General features: G+C 51.4%; 1 protein-coding gene across 1 annotated transcript in view; it reads left to right on the top strand.

Annotated features, from left to right (window-relative positions):
• The window catches only part of SLC39A11 (solute carrier family 39 member 11), a 100,049-nt gene that overhangs the window by 71,797 nt on the left and 14,102 nt on the right, over nucleotides 1-14,150 (top strand). Inside the window, exon 7 of the mRNA XM_054171125.1 lies at nucleotides 4,407-4,476. Coding sequence (XP_054027100.1) covers nucleotides 4,407-4,476 — 70 coding nt within the window. The remainder of the gene's footprint in view (nucleotides 1-4,406; nucleotides 4,477-14,150) is intronic.

Below are 14,150 nucleotides of genomic sequence, written 5' to 3'. Positions count from 1 at the left end.
TTTGATTTCAAAGGATAACAACTAATGGTGCTTCCAAGTTTTCCAGGGATTCACAGATAGGTTCCATCAAGGTTATGCAAGAGGTGATGAAAGCCAGCAGATGCTGACGAGGTCAAGCCAGCCATCACCTGGAAAAGCAAACAGCTCACTGGTGCTTTAAGAGCAGCTTGGACGTGAAGAAAGCCAAGCCCTGCTGCTGTGTGTGACACTGTGGATTTAAAATGCCATTAAAAGGAGATTTTAAGCCCCAGTGGGCTACCAAATACCTTACTCTGGGGGACTGCCAGGCAATGCCACAGGAGTTTTGTCTGAAAAAGTCTCCAGAACTGGGTGTTCACACCAGTGTGCAACCAGCTAAACTCAAGGAGTTTGGAGGGGACCGGTGAGCGAACCTGGTAGGATGTAACACAAGGTAACTCTGGGTGACCCATGGCAACAGATACAGGTGAAAAGCCAGCCCAAGAGAGGCTCAAGGTTTGTGTCCATTCAACAAGGTGGAATTTGTGGAGCACAAGGCAATTTCCATAATCCCACCTCCTGGTTTACCCAGCGGGAGCCAGACCATTCATTTTCCATCCCGTTCCACTCTTCTGCCCCTTTCACCAAAGCACAATGAACGTGGAGCAAACTGTCACTTCAATCCATCAAGCTGTGATGGCTGAACAGGAGCTGATGAGGCAGCACATGGCCACTGCTTACCCCAGAGGTACCTGGTCTGAAAGAATTAAAGTAAGTGCCCAACATCCTAAAGCTCCTTCATCACAGAAATGCTTCTCTGGAAGAAGAAAACTCATTCCAGTATTAATAAAGCTAAAAGCAAGAGACCAACCTGTGCTGGGAAGAGGCTCTCCCTGACCCCACACAACCTGAATCCATCACAGATATTTAATGTTTCATTCCTCACACGCAAATGATTTCTCAGGCCACTGCTCACCAATGTTTAAATGCAAGAGACCTGTGAGATCTGATGGGGGAGAAAGAAAGAAAAGGAGCTTCCACATGCATATTTCAGCAGACTTTCATTCCAGCTGGTGAAAATACCACATTTAATAGGCTTTTGTCAGCTTGGTGGCTGTTACTGCTCACGAAACACTGATCGCCAGCTCAAAATGATGCTGCAGAGATAAATGGACATTATCAGTCCTCTGCTGGCTGTCCAGGTGCCTGCCTACAAATTGGTTTTTGAAATATGAGCTGCTGTCAGGAAGGTGACTCTGGTCCCCCTGCCCACGCTCTCCCCCCCTCCTCGTAATGGTGCCAGAGCGATGAGCTGTGACACCCCTGGGCTGCAGAGGAAAAACCTCCCAACCATGTCCACATAACACATGGAGTTACATTTACATCAGGCTGTTCTTGCATCATTTCCTCAGGCACCCTGGACTTGACATCTCAGCCTCTGTCTGCCCAGAAGGAGCAAGGGGAAGTCTAGAGGGACCTGAGCTGGTGGCCACAGAGCAGAAAGCAGCCCCAGGGCCAGGGCCCTCCCTGTCCCCAGAAGTGCCACAGATGGGCACCCACGCCATCGAGGACAAGGAAGCAGTGATGCACAGCATGCGCAGGCTCCCAGGAGTGCCCTGCTGGTGCTTTTTCAGTTTCCACCTTTACAGGACCAGGTTTTTGCTGGTGGCATCTTTCCTTGAGCAGAGGAGTGGGTGTCCCACGGCTGCTGGGGCTGCCACTCACATCCTTTGCCTGGCTGCCGGCTCCTCGCCCAGCTGCCTCCCCACGCTTTCCAGCTTCTCACACAGAAGCTTAATGACTCTGAGCAAGCCCTTTCAAACCATCGAGCTGCTTAATAGATGAAAATGTCAAAATATGTGCTGATGAGGTGACAATTAAGGGGAGGTTTAATGAAAGGTTAAAGCAACCTTTCTTAGAGGGAGCTCATGTGGCCGAGCTCCTCCTGATCCCACATGAGTCATTGTCATGCCAAATGCTTCAGTTAACATTGAACACACAGCTCTGTCTTCATGGGCTGCATCCAACCTGACCTTTCTCCTCTTCCCCCCGGTTGCTCACAGGGCCATGGCAGCACAGCACCACTGCAAAAAACAGATGCCACATCCCTGATGCATCTGTGCCTGAAGGGTCCCTCTGGCAGTCAGATCAGAGATGTGTTGGGCAGCAGCCTCAGAAAGCCACGTCCCAGACTGGTTTTCCTCCCCCAGAGCAGGAAACACTGTGAAAAATTAATGACTGTTTCAGTGTGCTTCTTTCCATCCTTCTGGGTCATGAGCACAGGCTGAGCCAGTCCCAGGGCCGGCATTCTCCTCTGCTTCCCTTGACCCTCTTGCAGCACTTGAACTCCATCAAACTGCTGCACAACAGATTCACCACACATGAGGACTCCTTCCCTTACCCACGTCTTCCTTCTCACCTTCTCTGAAATTCAAGCTACAGACAAATCTCCTCCTGTTTTTTCTCACTGAAAACAATGCCTTTCAGCAGAAATCAAAGGTGCTCCAAGAGTGTCCAAGAACAGCCATTAAGAAGCAATGCAACCAGCAGAAGCGACAGTGGAAGGAGCTGTTCTGCAGAGAACAGCACCACACAGATGAGGCACAGATTAATTGGCACAGTTAAATGGCTTCCATCCTCATGCTCTGGTGAGCCCCAGTGGGTACCAAACACTTATTAAAGTCAACAATTGTGAAATAGTCTCAGTTTCAATAGACTACCACAAAACCCCTCATCATTCAACATGAATGTTACCAACCTCTAATGGATCTCTGAGAATATTCATAGAAATAATCACTTGGCTTCCTAGTGGAGATGCAATATCACACTCATTGCTCCAGCCTTTCCCTCAGGAGGCTGAGTGCATGGGAGCACCTGTCCCAGGAGTATGAATTCAATCAGTTTTTGCTAATGACAAAATAACCAGCCTGGAACTCAGCCCCTCCCAAGGAGCAGCAATCTGACAGCACAGTGTGCAACCCCTGCGCGCTGCAGCCATCCGCAGCCGTCCTCTCTCCGTGCTCTCTCCTCTGCAGCAACAAGAGAGTGCATCCTAAATTCACCGTCATCTGAGCACCAGCTCCACCACAGCAAATACCAGCTCTGCTTTCAGTCTGATGGACAAGCTCTACCTGAGTCTTGCTGCCTTGGTTTAAGGTTTAAAAACCTGGACTCAACCACTGCCACGTGGCAGGAAGACGCTGCAGGGAGCTCCCCTGGGAGATGCCAAACCAACCCATGCCTTAGGTACAAACTTCAGCTTGAAGCTCCTTCCTCACCAGAGGGAAGATAATCCCTTTTGTTTTGGACACTCTCCACTAGCTGGCATCCAAGAAGTACATCACAGAATCAGAACATCTCACGTTGGAAGGGATCCCTAAGGATCATCAAGTCTAGAAGTAAACCAAATGCCTAAGAGCATCATCCTGGCAGACACTCCTTGCACTCTGATGGGCTTGATGTGGTGATCACTTCCCTGGGGAGTCTGTTCCAGTGACTGGCCAACCTCTTGGTGAAGAACCTTTTGGTAATATCCAGTCTGAACTTGCCCTGATGCAGCTTTTCTGCAGGGCTGCTCTCCAGGCCTTCATCCACCAGCCTGTATGGATGCTGGGGACTGCTCTGACGCAGGTGCAGGACTTTGCATTTGGCCTTATTGCACCTCATGAGATTCACCTGGGCCCGCTTGTCCAGGTGCCTCTGGGTGAATCCTGTCCTTCAGATGTTTTATCTGCACCCTTCCCCTTGATCACTAAGGTGGGCAGGCAGGACTTGCCCTAGGTGATTCCCAAAGGAGCTGCACAGAGGGGGCAGTGGTGGATCACAGGGCTCCTGCAGCTGCTGTTCTCCTGGGAAGGCTCCTCAGGTGGTTTTATTTGGAGTTTATGGGATTAACTGTAACCCAAACTGAAGGGATTAACTGGAATCTAAAATAACCTGGAAGGTGGGAATTTTCTTGCTGAGTTTGAGTTTTCTTCTGCTTTGGAGGCTGTCTGTACAAATGTTGCACTGGTGCTTGTGCACAGGGTGACCAGAAACTGGGGAGGTGGCATTGCAGGGCTCCTGGTCTCATCTGTCCTTGCAGAGGTGACTTTCTGCAGAGAGGTTTGTTGAGCCTGAAAGTTTTTGAACAGACTTTGGTGGTTTGTACTGCTCAGCCCTTTGTTGAAACAGCATTTTGGTGGGGGAGGGTCCCGATCCCTCCAGTGGCCTCATATGTACAGAAACCTCTCCTCTCTGTGCTGGCTTCATGAGAAGCTGCTGGTTTGGGTTCATGGTGGGGAAGTACCTGGGCAGTCTGGCAGGCTCTGGCATTGATCTTTGATTAAATTAATTTAGATCTTAGATTAAATGAGAAGGGTTATGACCTGACCTGGAGTGCAGGAGGAGGGATGGTCCCAAGGCTGTTGTAGGCTTTGACCTTACTGTTTTTTCCCTTCCCATTTCAGAGGGTCTGGCAGTGGGAGTTGGATTTGGGGCTATTGGAAAATCCACATCTGCAACCTTCCAAAGCGCCAGGTAAGCCAGCACTCTGCTTCTGCTCTCTGTGTCAGGTTTTGTGTGTGCCTTCACTTCTTGGAAGTTGTCTGTCTCTTCCACGTTGCTACTGAGCTGGGGTGGTTGGAGATGCATTGGCTGAAGCTTGTCTGGAGGTACAAGTGGGAGCAGAAGGAGCTGAAGAATTTCCTAGTGCTGCTGCATTTTCCTAGTGGTTTGGCTTGTCAGCTGTGACAGCTAAATGCTGAGATTTTCCACAAAAGCAGCATCCCTGTGGGTAGGAGCAGCTGCTGGAGCTGTTGGAAAGTGTTTGGTGGATTTGATTTCCATCTCTGCCAAGGAGGGCCACTGGACTCTGGAACTGGTGGCAATAAAGGCTCTCAGTTCTCCTGGTGTCTCTGCCTGCCTGCTTCTGCCTCCTGCCCACCTGTTCCTGGCATCCCTGCCCATTTCCTCCAGCCCTACCAGCAGCTGCTCTTGACAGGCTGTTTTTGGCAGTGCCAGCCTTGCCCCTGTGCTACCAGGCAAACCCTTTTGTGCTTCTCCCCAGGACTGGTGTGGAAACAGGGAGTTAATTCAGCTCCTCCAAACTCTCTAAGTGGGGGGCTTTGGGTGGATTTTCACTCCAAGCAGAAGTAAAACCTGGGTGTACAGGCTGGGTGATGGCAGGCAGAGTCCTGCTGCTTTCCCACCACCAGCCTTCCCCAGGCAGAGCTGAAATTGGCCTGACTGGGTTACAGAAATGGGGAAAAAAGGAAGGAGTCTGGTGCAGAGCAGGAGCTGGAGGAGCTCTGGAAGAGCTGCTGGCACCTCTCTGTGGCTGGCTAGCAAACGGCACCCTCCTGCCGAGCCTCCTCGATGTGCTGTTGCTGAACACTTGTCTTTTTCTGTTTGAGTTTGACACTGGAGGCTCGTGGCATGATGTGGGCCCTCTGCCCTTTGATTCCCAGCCCCATGCTGTAGCTGATGTGGTTTAGGAACACACAACGTAGTCAGGCTATGAGTCACCTGCCCAGCCCTTACAGCTCATGGATGAACCTGCTGTGGAGGACAAGGGGTGACAGTTTGAAACTAAAAAAGGGAGGTTTAGGCTAGAGGGAAGGAAGATATTTTTCACACTGAGGGTGGTGAGACACTGACCCAGGTTGCCCAGAGAGGTGGTAGATGCCCCATCTCTGGAACCATTCCAGATCAGGTTGTTTGGGTCTCTGAGCATCCTGCTGTAGTTGAAGATGTCCCTGCTCACTGCAGGGGGATTGGACTGTGTGACCTTTTTTCAAGGTCCCTTCCCACCCAAACCATTCTGTGATTCTATGATTCTGTCTCAGCCACCCCATTCCTGCCAGATGATCTAGGGGTCCCCAGGGCTGCTTGTGGAGCTTTCCAGTTTGTCCAGCCCTTTCTCTGCCTGAGCACAAGCTGCACTTAGAAGGGCTCCACAATGACACGAAAAAAACCTCCCTCCTGTACCCTGTTACATCCCTGGCTGATGGGGGACCCATCCTGACAGCATGAGCCAAGCACCTGGTTTGCAGCAGATACCCTCCAGATCTGTGGTGAGCCAAGTAGGATGCACCCACTCTAGACACCACATTCTCTAACCTTTTGAAATCAAAACCTCTTCACAAAGTCTGCAGAGGCTCTAGAGATGCTTGAACAAAAGGACTTTTTTTTCCCCCATCAGCTGCTCAGTAGAAGCTAAGAAGCCAGAAGCAGCTGGTTCTTTCTCTGTATTTACAACAGCATTAATCATGTTAGATGAAAGGTGGAGCCTGCACCATGAAAATACCAATGCAAATGTAGTCAGCTGTGAAAGGAGACAAAACAGCTTCATTGCCATGAATCTGTCTGTCACTGTCATCTGTGGGCAGCCCAAGAATCACTCAGTGTAGTTGCTTCCCCGTGAAGCCATTTGGAAATCTCCAAGAGTAAAGTTTTAGGTGACTACTTTACACTGTGCAGGCTTAAAAATAGCAGTGGAATGCTGTGAGAAATAAGAGGCAAGTCTTGACACATTCAAAGGGCAAATTGCTCCTTGGCCAACCTCAGCTCTTAGGGGACATGACAGTCGTGACCCACTCGTGTCCATTATTATGCAACAGTGTTTTAACCTAACAGCAGCAGGTCTTGATTTACCTCCTCCTTTCTGATCCTGCTTCCCCCAGGGTGTGACTAACCATCTTAGCACCGAGCTGAGCTGGAGCTGGGGTGAGCAGCTTCTTGGGGAGCTTATTTAGAATCATAGAATTGATAGGGTTGGAAGGGACCTTAAGGATCATTTAGTTCCAATGCCCCTGCCATGGGCAAGGATACCTCACATTAGATCAGGTTGCTCAGAGCCACATCCAGCCTGGCCTTAAAAACCTCCAGGGATGGAGCTTCTACCACCTCCCTGGGCAAGCCCTGAGTTGTGCAAAAGTATTTATGAACCCTCTGACTCTTCAGCAAAATATGCCAACAACCTGGGGATGTTGGTAGATACTTCCAAGGTTGGCTGTGATTTGCCCACACTATCAGAGGATCTTCCTTGCTGACTTGTGCTTGGAGAATAAATTACAGAATAGCAGGGGTTGGAAGGGGTCTCTGGAGGTCATCTAGTGCAACCCCCCCTTCCAGGTTTGCATAGGAATATATTCAGGCAGGTTTTTAATATCTCCAGAGGAGGAGATTCCACAAACTGTCTGGGCAGCCTGGTCCAGTGCCCCAGCACCCCCAGAGGCTTTCCTCATGTTCTAATGAAACTTCCTGTGTTCTAGGCAGTGCCCACTGCTGCTCATCCTGTTGCTAGGCATCACTGAGAAGAGCTTGACCCCATTGCCTTGACACCTGTCTTTTAGATATTTATAAGTATTGATAAGATCCCCTCTGAGCCATCCCTTCTCTGGCTCTTCTGGCCTAGTTGGCTGGGGAGCAAAGCTCTCGGGGTGAGCTCCTGTGCACTGCAGCAGCTCAAGAGTGGGTGCTGCAGGGTCCCTGCCTGCTTCAGCTGGATGCAGTGTCCCTGTGTTTTGATTTTTTTCATGAGGCACAGCAGTGCTCCCCAGCTTTGTTTGGTTAACACCTTGTTCCTGATGCCTTGCAGAGGTCCCACAAGGCTTTTCCTCAGCCGAGGACTTTCCCCTGCACTGGGGGTTGAAATGCTTCTTGAGGAGCTGTGGGGCTTCTGCCCCAGCTGTGCACTTGAGGCTTTGCTGGAGCAGAGCTCAGCAAGATCTCCAGCATGGTGAGAGACTATTTTGGGGTTTTAAAGCACGTTGGAGCCAGATGTGCTGCAGAGTCAGGGCTGTCAGGGAGCTGTGATGGTACCAACATGGGTGGTGTAAGCAGAGCAGTGCAGGTGCAGCCTCACAGATGATGATCTCAGTCAGGGGGATGCTGCAGAGTTTGGTTACAGTCCAAAACCCCCATGATTAGGAAGCAGGATTTGCTTCTCACCTTCTACACCACCTGGTGCTTTGTATGTGTGGCATCACCTCTGCCATTCCTGAGGAACAAGCAATAGGACAAAAGGAAAGGGCCTTAAGTTGGACTGGAGGAAGTTTAGGTTGAACACTGGGAAGAATTTCTTCCCCAGAGGGGTTGTAAAGCCCTTGAACAGGCTGCCCAGGGCCATGATGGAGTCCCCATCCCTGGAGAGGTTTCAAAGCTGCGTAGATGTGGTGCTGAGTGGCATGGTTTAGTGGTGCCCTGGAAGTGCTGGATTAATAGTTGGACTCAATGATCTTAGAAGTCTCTTCCAACCTAAAATATTTGATTCTGTGTCTCTCTGGACTCGGGTAGGGTCTTGCCTCACATCTTGGTGCTTGCAGGATCCTCCAGCCCTCTGAGATGCTCCATCCAGCTCGGTGCTGGCTGCCAGGCTCGTCTGCGTTTCTTTGCTGCCCCCGGGTGTGCAGGCTCCGTTCCTGCGATCTCGCTTCTCTGCCGGTGCCAGGGCTCGCCCCTGCATCACAGCCCCCTCAGCCTGAGAGGCAGTTCATGTGGGGCTTGTGGCATAGAACCCACTTCATCTGGCCTGTCCGGGGGTGTGGGTGAATTGCAGTCCTGTGCCCTTGCAGGTGGGGTCTCAGCGGCGGGGCTGGAGCTTTGCCGTGGTGGGCAGGCGGGCACTGGCGTTCCTGTGGCTTCCATGCAAGCCTTTCTTGGAAAGGTGACGTAGGTTTTATGGCAGTTTAGGTGGGGGTTAGGGTGACCTAATGTCTGCTTTTGGGGTGTTTCCCGTGGGGAGCTGAGCATCTGTTTGTCCTTGGGCAAGAGCAGGCTGTTGTAGGGCATCCCTCCCTCCCTCTCTCCCTGCTGCAGGACTGACTGCCTGCCTCCTTGGGAGGATGAAACCATCAGAAAAACATCAGAACTGGAAATAGTGGCTCAGGACAAAGCTGCTGCAGTGACAGAAAGGGAGCAAAACCCCAGTGCCCAGAGTGGAGAAGTGATGTCCATGCAGAGGAGCGGTGCCATGGGTGGGGTGTGCAGTGAGTCCATTCCAGATGTGTGCAGGGAAGCATGAGCTGCTCCTGGCTGCCTTCCAGGCAGGAAGGTAAAAAGAAGGGCAGCCATGTCTTAAAAAAGCTGTTTTACCTCCCCCCTCTTTGCGTGCTGTAGCACAGAGGGAAGAAACTCTCTCCACCTTCTGTGGCTGGTTTAACAGGAACCAGATGGGGCTGGAGCTGCTGAGATCAAGAGAGATTTAATGTGCACTTCCCTCGGCTGCTCTGGGGGTGCAGAGTGGGCAGGGATTCAGGCAGGGGTGCAGAGAGGGCTGTCCAACCCTGGTGCACTTTGTTGGTGGCTTCCTCAGGACTGGGTGCAAGAAGAAAAGGGCCAGGGCAGGTCTGTGCTGCTGGCCACACTCTGCACATCTCCAGTCCCCATGCAGGGGGAGTGTGTTGAGGTGGTTTCCCTCTCTCCCAGCCCCTGATGTATCATTTAGAGGACAAAAGCACCCCCCAGTACACCCTGGGGTTACCCTGAGCCCCTCATCCAGTGGGATGTATGCCTGCAATGCTGGGCAGCTGTGATATGGAGCTCAGGGCTGGCAGGGAGGAGATCCCACATGCCCATTCTGCCATCCCTTCCCTTGGGACCTGCTTTGCCGCTGTGGTATTGGCATGCAGGACCCTGCAGCATCTTCCGGTGTGCCCACGCAGCGTGAGCTCGTGTCTTGGCTGGAAACATGAGAGCAGATGGTGAGGTAAGGCCCTTGTGGACTTCTGTCCCCACCCATCAGAGGTTCTTCTTTTGAGAATCAGCACAGGGGACCAGTTATCCTCTTCCCCATCGTGCCCAGAATCATCCCTTGGTGTGATGACTGCGCTTGGAGAGAGCCTGGGGGAGCGAAGGGAGGGCCTGGGGAAGGGAGCCTGGTCCTGCTTCTTGCCCCTTACAAATCCTCCATGTGCTGTTTGCTTTCTGAGAACGGGAGGCAGCTTGTAGTCGTGCTGCAGACAAGCACACAAAAGCCAAATCCATTTTCTTACAGATTGTTGCCTCTTCCTGGCAAATTCTTTTTCCGTCAGAGAGAAATTCACCATGAAATTAATTTCCTCAGTCAGGATTGCAGGAGCTGCTGAATGTACCTGTGCTATGCTGCAGAGGGAACAGAGAACTGCCAGAAAAACTCACGTTGGCAATTCTGATTTTTAGCAGGAGAAAGGTTTGGGAATGCCTTTAGGATGTGGATCCCAAGGAGGTTGCTCCATCCTCAAGGAAGGTGATTGGAAAGCAGGATGGCAGCAATGGGGGGGGGAGCCAGGGGTGAACAGTGAAAGCAGGACCATCAGGACGGTGTCATCAGTGCAGTGAGCAGTACCTGGACTCAGATGGCTTCATTGGCTGCTTAATTTGGGGAGGAAAAAGGGAATCTGTTGCATAATTGACTTTGAACCATCTGGATTTTCTCTGCCAGTCCCTCTCTGGCTTCTCTGCTCCTCTGTAAGGAATCACAGCACCGTGTTCCCAGCTGCTGGGGCAGTCACTGGCTGGCAGCACAGGCAGGGGGTGATTCACCAGCTAGTATTCATGGCTTTCCCTTGGCTGAGCTGCTTTCCAGCTGGGATGTGAAACCTGTGCGCTCAGGATGCTCTTCCAGTGGAAATGATCCCCATGTGCCAGTTCCCTCTCCAGTGCTGGGTGCACAGAGGCTAACCCCCACCCCAGTCTCTGTATGGTGTCAGTGTGGGTGTAACCTTCCAGTGCTTCATTCTGCAGCCTCATTGTTCTTTTAATGCCATTTGTGTATCTGATTTTTTAAAACTTGATTAATCAAGTTTGGTTTTAAGGCTGGAAAATCAAGCCTGTAGCTGCTGGGAGATGCTGGAAACCCTGCTGGTTTCTGCAGAGCTAGAGCCATCCCCATTCCCACTCCTGGTCGCTGCTTGTCTCGCAGCTGACACTAGGTGGTAACATCCATGTTCCCACCAGCCTGTCTGTTCTGGCAGATTTGGAGCCGATTCCTGGTCTTGTCCCGCTGTAGGGCACGTCCTGGAGCTAACAGTACTCCCAAATGTGACTTTTTTTGCTGGCAAAGCACCTGCAGAGCTGCTCCTTCAGGTGTGAGAGAAGGTTCACATGAGTGGAACAGGTATGAAGCTAAATGCAGCAAATTACTTGGAGCAGATGAACAATGGAAAGGGGCTAAAGGTGTGAAACATCAAAGTGAGAGCGGTTCTGTTAAGCCCTGTGTGGTCTGGGCAGTGGCTCCTCTTAGGATCTCACCAATGCAAATCATTTAGAGAAGATAAAAATGGTGTGTGCAAAGTTTTGGCAGAGCTGTGCCTTAGGCTGAAGCTGAGTACATGTAGGGGTGGGGGCTGAGGGGCTGTCTCTTACTGCTGCTGGTTTAAAGCAGAGAGAGCTGGGGGCTCTGTTGATGGTGATGCTGGCAGCTTCCCCTGTGTGGCTGGGGAGCAATCCGTGGGGTTCACGTGGATCCCCTTTAGCAGCTACTGCAGTCAGAAGGGGAGCTGGCAGCAGAGGGGAACCCCTCAGCACTTGGGTGGGGAGCAGAGGGGTCTCCTTGCCCTGGGTGTCACCCCCTCAGCACCCTCTTTCCTGGGCACAGCTGGGTGATTTGGATCTGGATGAGTTGGACCTGCACCCAGTGAGCACCCAAGCTCCTTGGGCAGGCTTCCTTCTCCCTGCAGGAGCACCCAAATCCCACCAAGGAGTTTGCTGCATCCTCTTCTGCAGGTTGTGTTCCATGTGTGGGCTGAGCTTTGCTTACTGTGGATGCAAGGAACGGGGGGAACTGCCTGGTTTTGTGGGTGCAGTGTTTAATTTGAGCTTGCCCTGCCCCAGCACAGCTCAACTTGCAAAGTACTTTTGGTGCTGACAGACCATAGCAGCAGAGCTCTCACCAGCATCCCACCTGCCCCAGCTATCTCCTGAATGAAAGCTCCTATTTAGGGCAGCTGGAGAGCGGGTGTGAGTGTGGAAGGGATGTAAACAGATATATATATTTTCTTTTTACCCTCCCCCCGCCCGACCTCGATGATGATGGTGATGTTTCCTCCACCGCAGCACAATGGTTCCCATTCATTGGCCCTTTTGCTGGGAATGTTGGCCTTGTTTTGATCTGTTGTGCCCACAGATTGTTTCCTGTCCAGCTTTGGTTAAAGCAGACAGAAAAGAGGCTTCGAGTTGACAGGCAGACTTTGACTGTGGCTTGGAAAATATTATTTCATGGGACAGGCTGTGCCTCCCACGCTGTGTCTCTCAGGCTGGAGGGGAAAAAAAAGTGGGGGGAGGGGGAAAAGGAGGGAGGGAAAAAAAAAGAAAGAAAAAAGGGGGGGTTGATTAATGTAGGGAGATTGAAACCAGGCAAAATTTTTCTTTGAATGAATGGAAATCATTGTGGTCTGGGAGACAGCAGAAGACACACTGAGTTTTTCTGTCCTTCGCACACACACGCAACCTCTGTCGCCTGCTCGTGAATAGATCCTCAGTGCAGCTAATGAAGAGCTTGCTGGGGTGGGAGCAAAATGTGGGGTTGAATCCCAACCTCTTTATCAGATCGAAGTTGTGCACAGAAACACCTCATGGGGGGGAAAAAACCAACACCCACCTCTTGATGGTAGGTGAGGTGGGGCTGGAAGGGGATTTCCACCTTTCCCTGGGATCTCAGACAAGTGCTGCTCCTGCAGCCAGGCTGCTCCTGCCCTGCGTGCAGAACAAAGCCCCTGGTTACAAAACAAAACTGTTGGAAGATGCTTGTTAAGCACCTTTTAATGAGCCCCTCCTGAAGGTAATGTTTATTAAGCGAGAGTCGAGGAGCGGGGTATGTTTCTTGAGGGCTTTTCTTTGTGAATGGTCTTAAGCTGCGCCAAGGGAAAGTTTAGGCTGGATCTTAGGAAGAAATTCTTCACAGAAGGAGTGACTGGCCATTGGAATGGGCTGCCCACGGAGGTGGTGGAGTCGCCATCCCTGGAAGTGTTCAAAAAGAGACTGGCTGAGGCACTTAGTGCCATGGTTTAGTTGATTAGATGGTGTTGGGTAATAGATTGGACTTGATGATCTCGAAGGTCTTTTCCAGTCTGGTTAATTCTGTATTCTGATGGTATGAACCTAACATTTTCCCCATGGCTGATGCTCCAGAGAAGAAGATGGTGTGGAAGGGCTTGGTGAGCCACAGACCAAGACTGTGCTTCCTCAGTTGGTATCTTTCTCATCGGGGCAGCAATGGCTGAAGAGATGGAGAGGAGGCTCCTACTTGAAGCTTTAGCTTTAGGACTGCTTCACTGTGCTTGGTTTGCAGTACGTGAAATCTTAGGAAGTAGTCCCTAGTGTGAGGCTGAACAGGGGATTGCTGTGGCCAGCAGAGCACTGTAGGCTCCTTCCCCTCCCCCTCTCCTCAACACACAGAGTTGCACCACCAGCAGACAGAAGCCAGGCTGACCACAGTGTCTTGGCTTCCTCCTCTATCCAAGAAAAATCATTACCATGTGGATAATGAAATCAGCAGGACACCAAACACCACAGTGTGTGCAGCTTCTCCTGGAGCAGCTCCAGAGCTACTGACAGCTCACATCACCTCTCAGGGCCAGGTCTGTGGGATGGGTAGAAAAAGTGTGGTGGGAAAGCTGTGTGGCCTGTGGTGGTTTTTACTGAGCTGCCTTCAGTGCTGCCAGATGTTTTCCTCACCAGGAAAACATTTGTTCTCCTGCAGTGCTGGGACAGTCCATCATCCTGCACATGGACCTGCTTCTTATTTTGGTGTGATGCAAGGAGATAAATCCAGGGTCTTGCTGCTCAGTCCCTGATGTGGGGAGGTGTGGACAGGGAGCAGAGACCTTGTTTTCCAATCTTTGGATCAGGAGCAGAGTGGGAAGATTTCTCTGAGCCTCAAAAAAAAAGAGGTATCTTGGTTTGGACACAGAGATCTGGGTTGCTGGAGCCTGGGCTTGGGGTGAATTTAAGTTTGGGAGGAGACTTCCCTGATGCACCCCAGGTCTTTGGATCCCAGCAAGGACTGTCACTTGCCTGCAGTGCCCCAGATTCCCTGGGTGATGTATGGATGGTGGGAAGGCACATAACCCCTAACATCCTGTGGTCCTGTGTGTCCTGCTATCAAGCAGACCCTGGCAAAGGGAGCCCATTTTGGATCAGCAGCTGCTGTCAGGTGAGGCTCCAGCTGAGTAGCTCCTCAGTGGTTCTTGGCAGCAAACCATGTCTTGAATGGTTTACCTTGGCCTGATGAT

The sequence above is a fragment of the Dryobates pubescens genome, chromosome 20, assembly GCF_014839835.1.
Source record: "Dryobates pubescens isolate bDryPub1 chromosome 20, bDryPub1.pri, whole genome shotgun sequence".
NCBI lineage: Eukaryota > Metazoa > Chordata > Aves > Piciformes > Picidae > Dryobates > Dryobates pubescens.
This window is presented reverse-complemented; position numbering and strand designations above follow the sequence as displayed.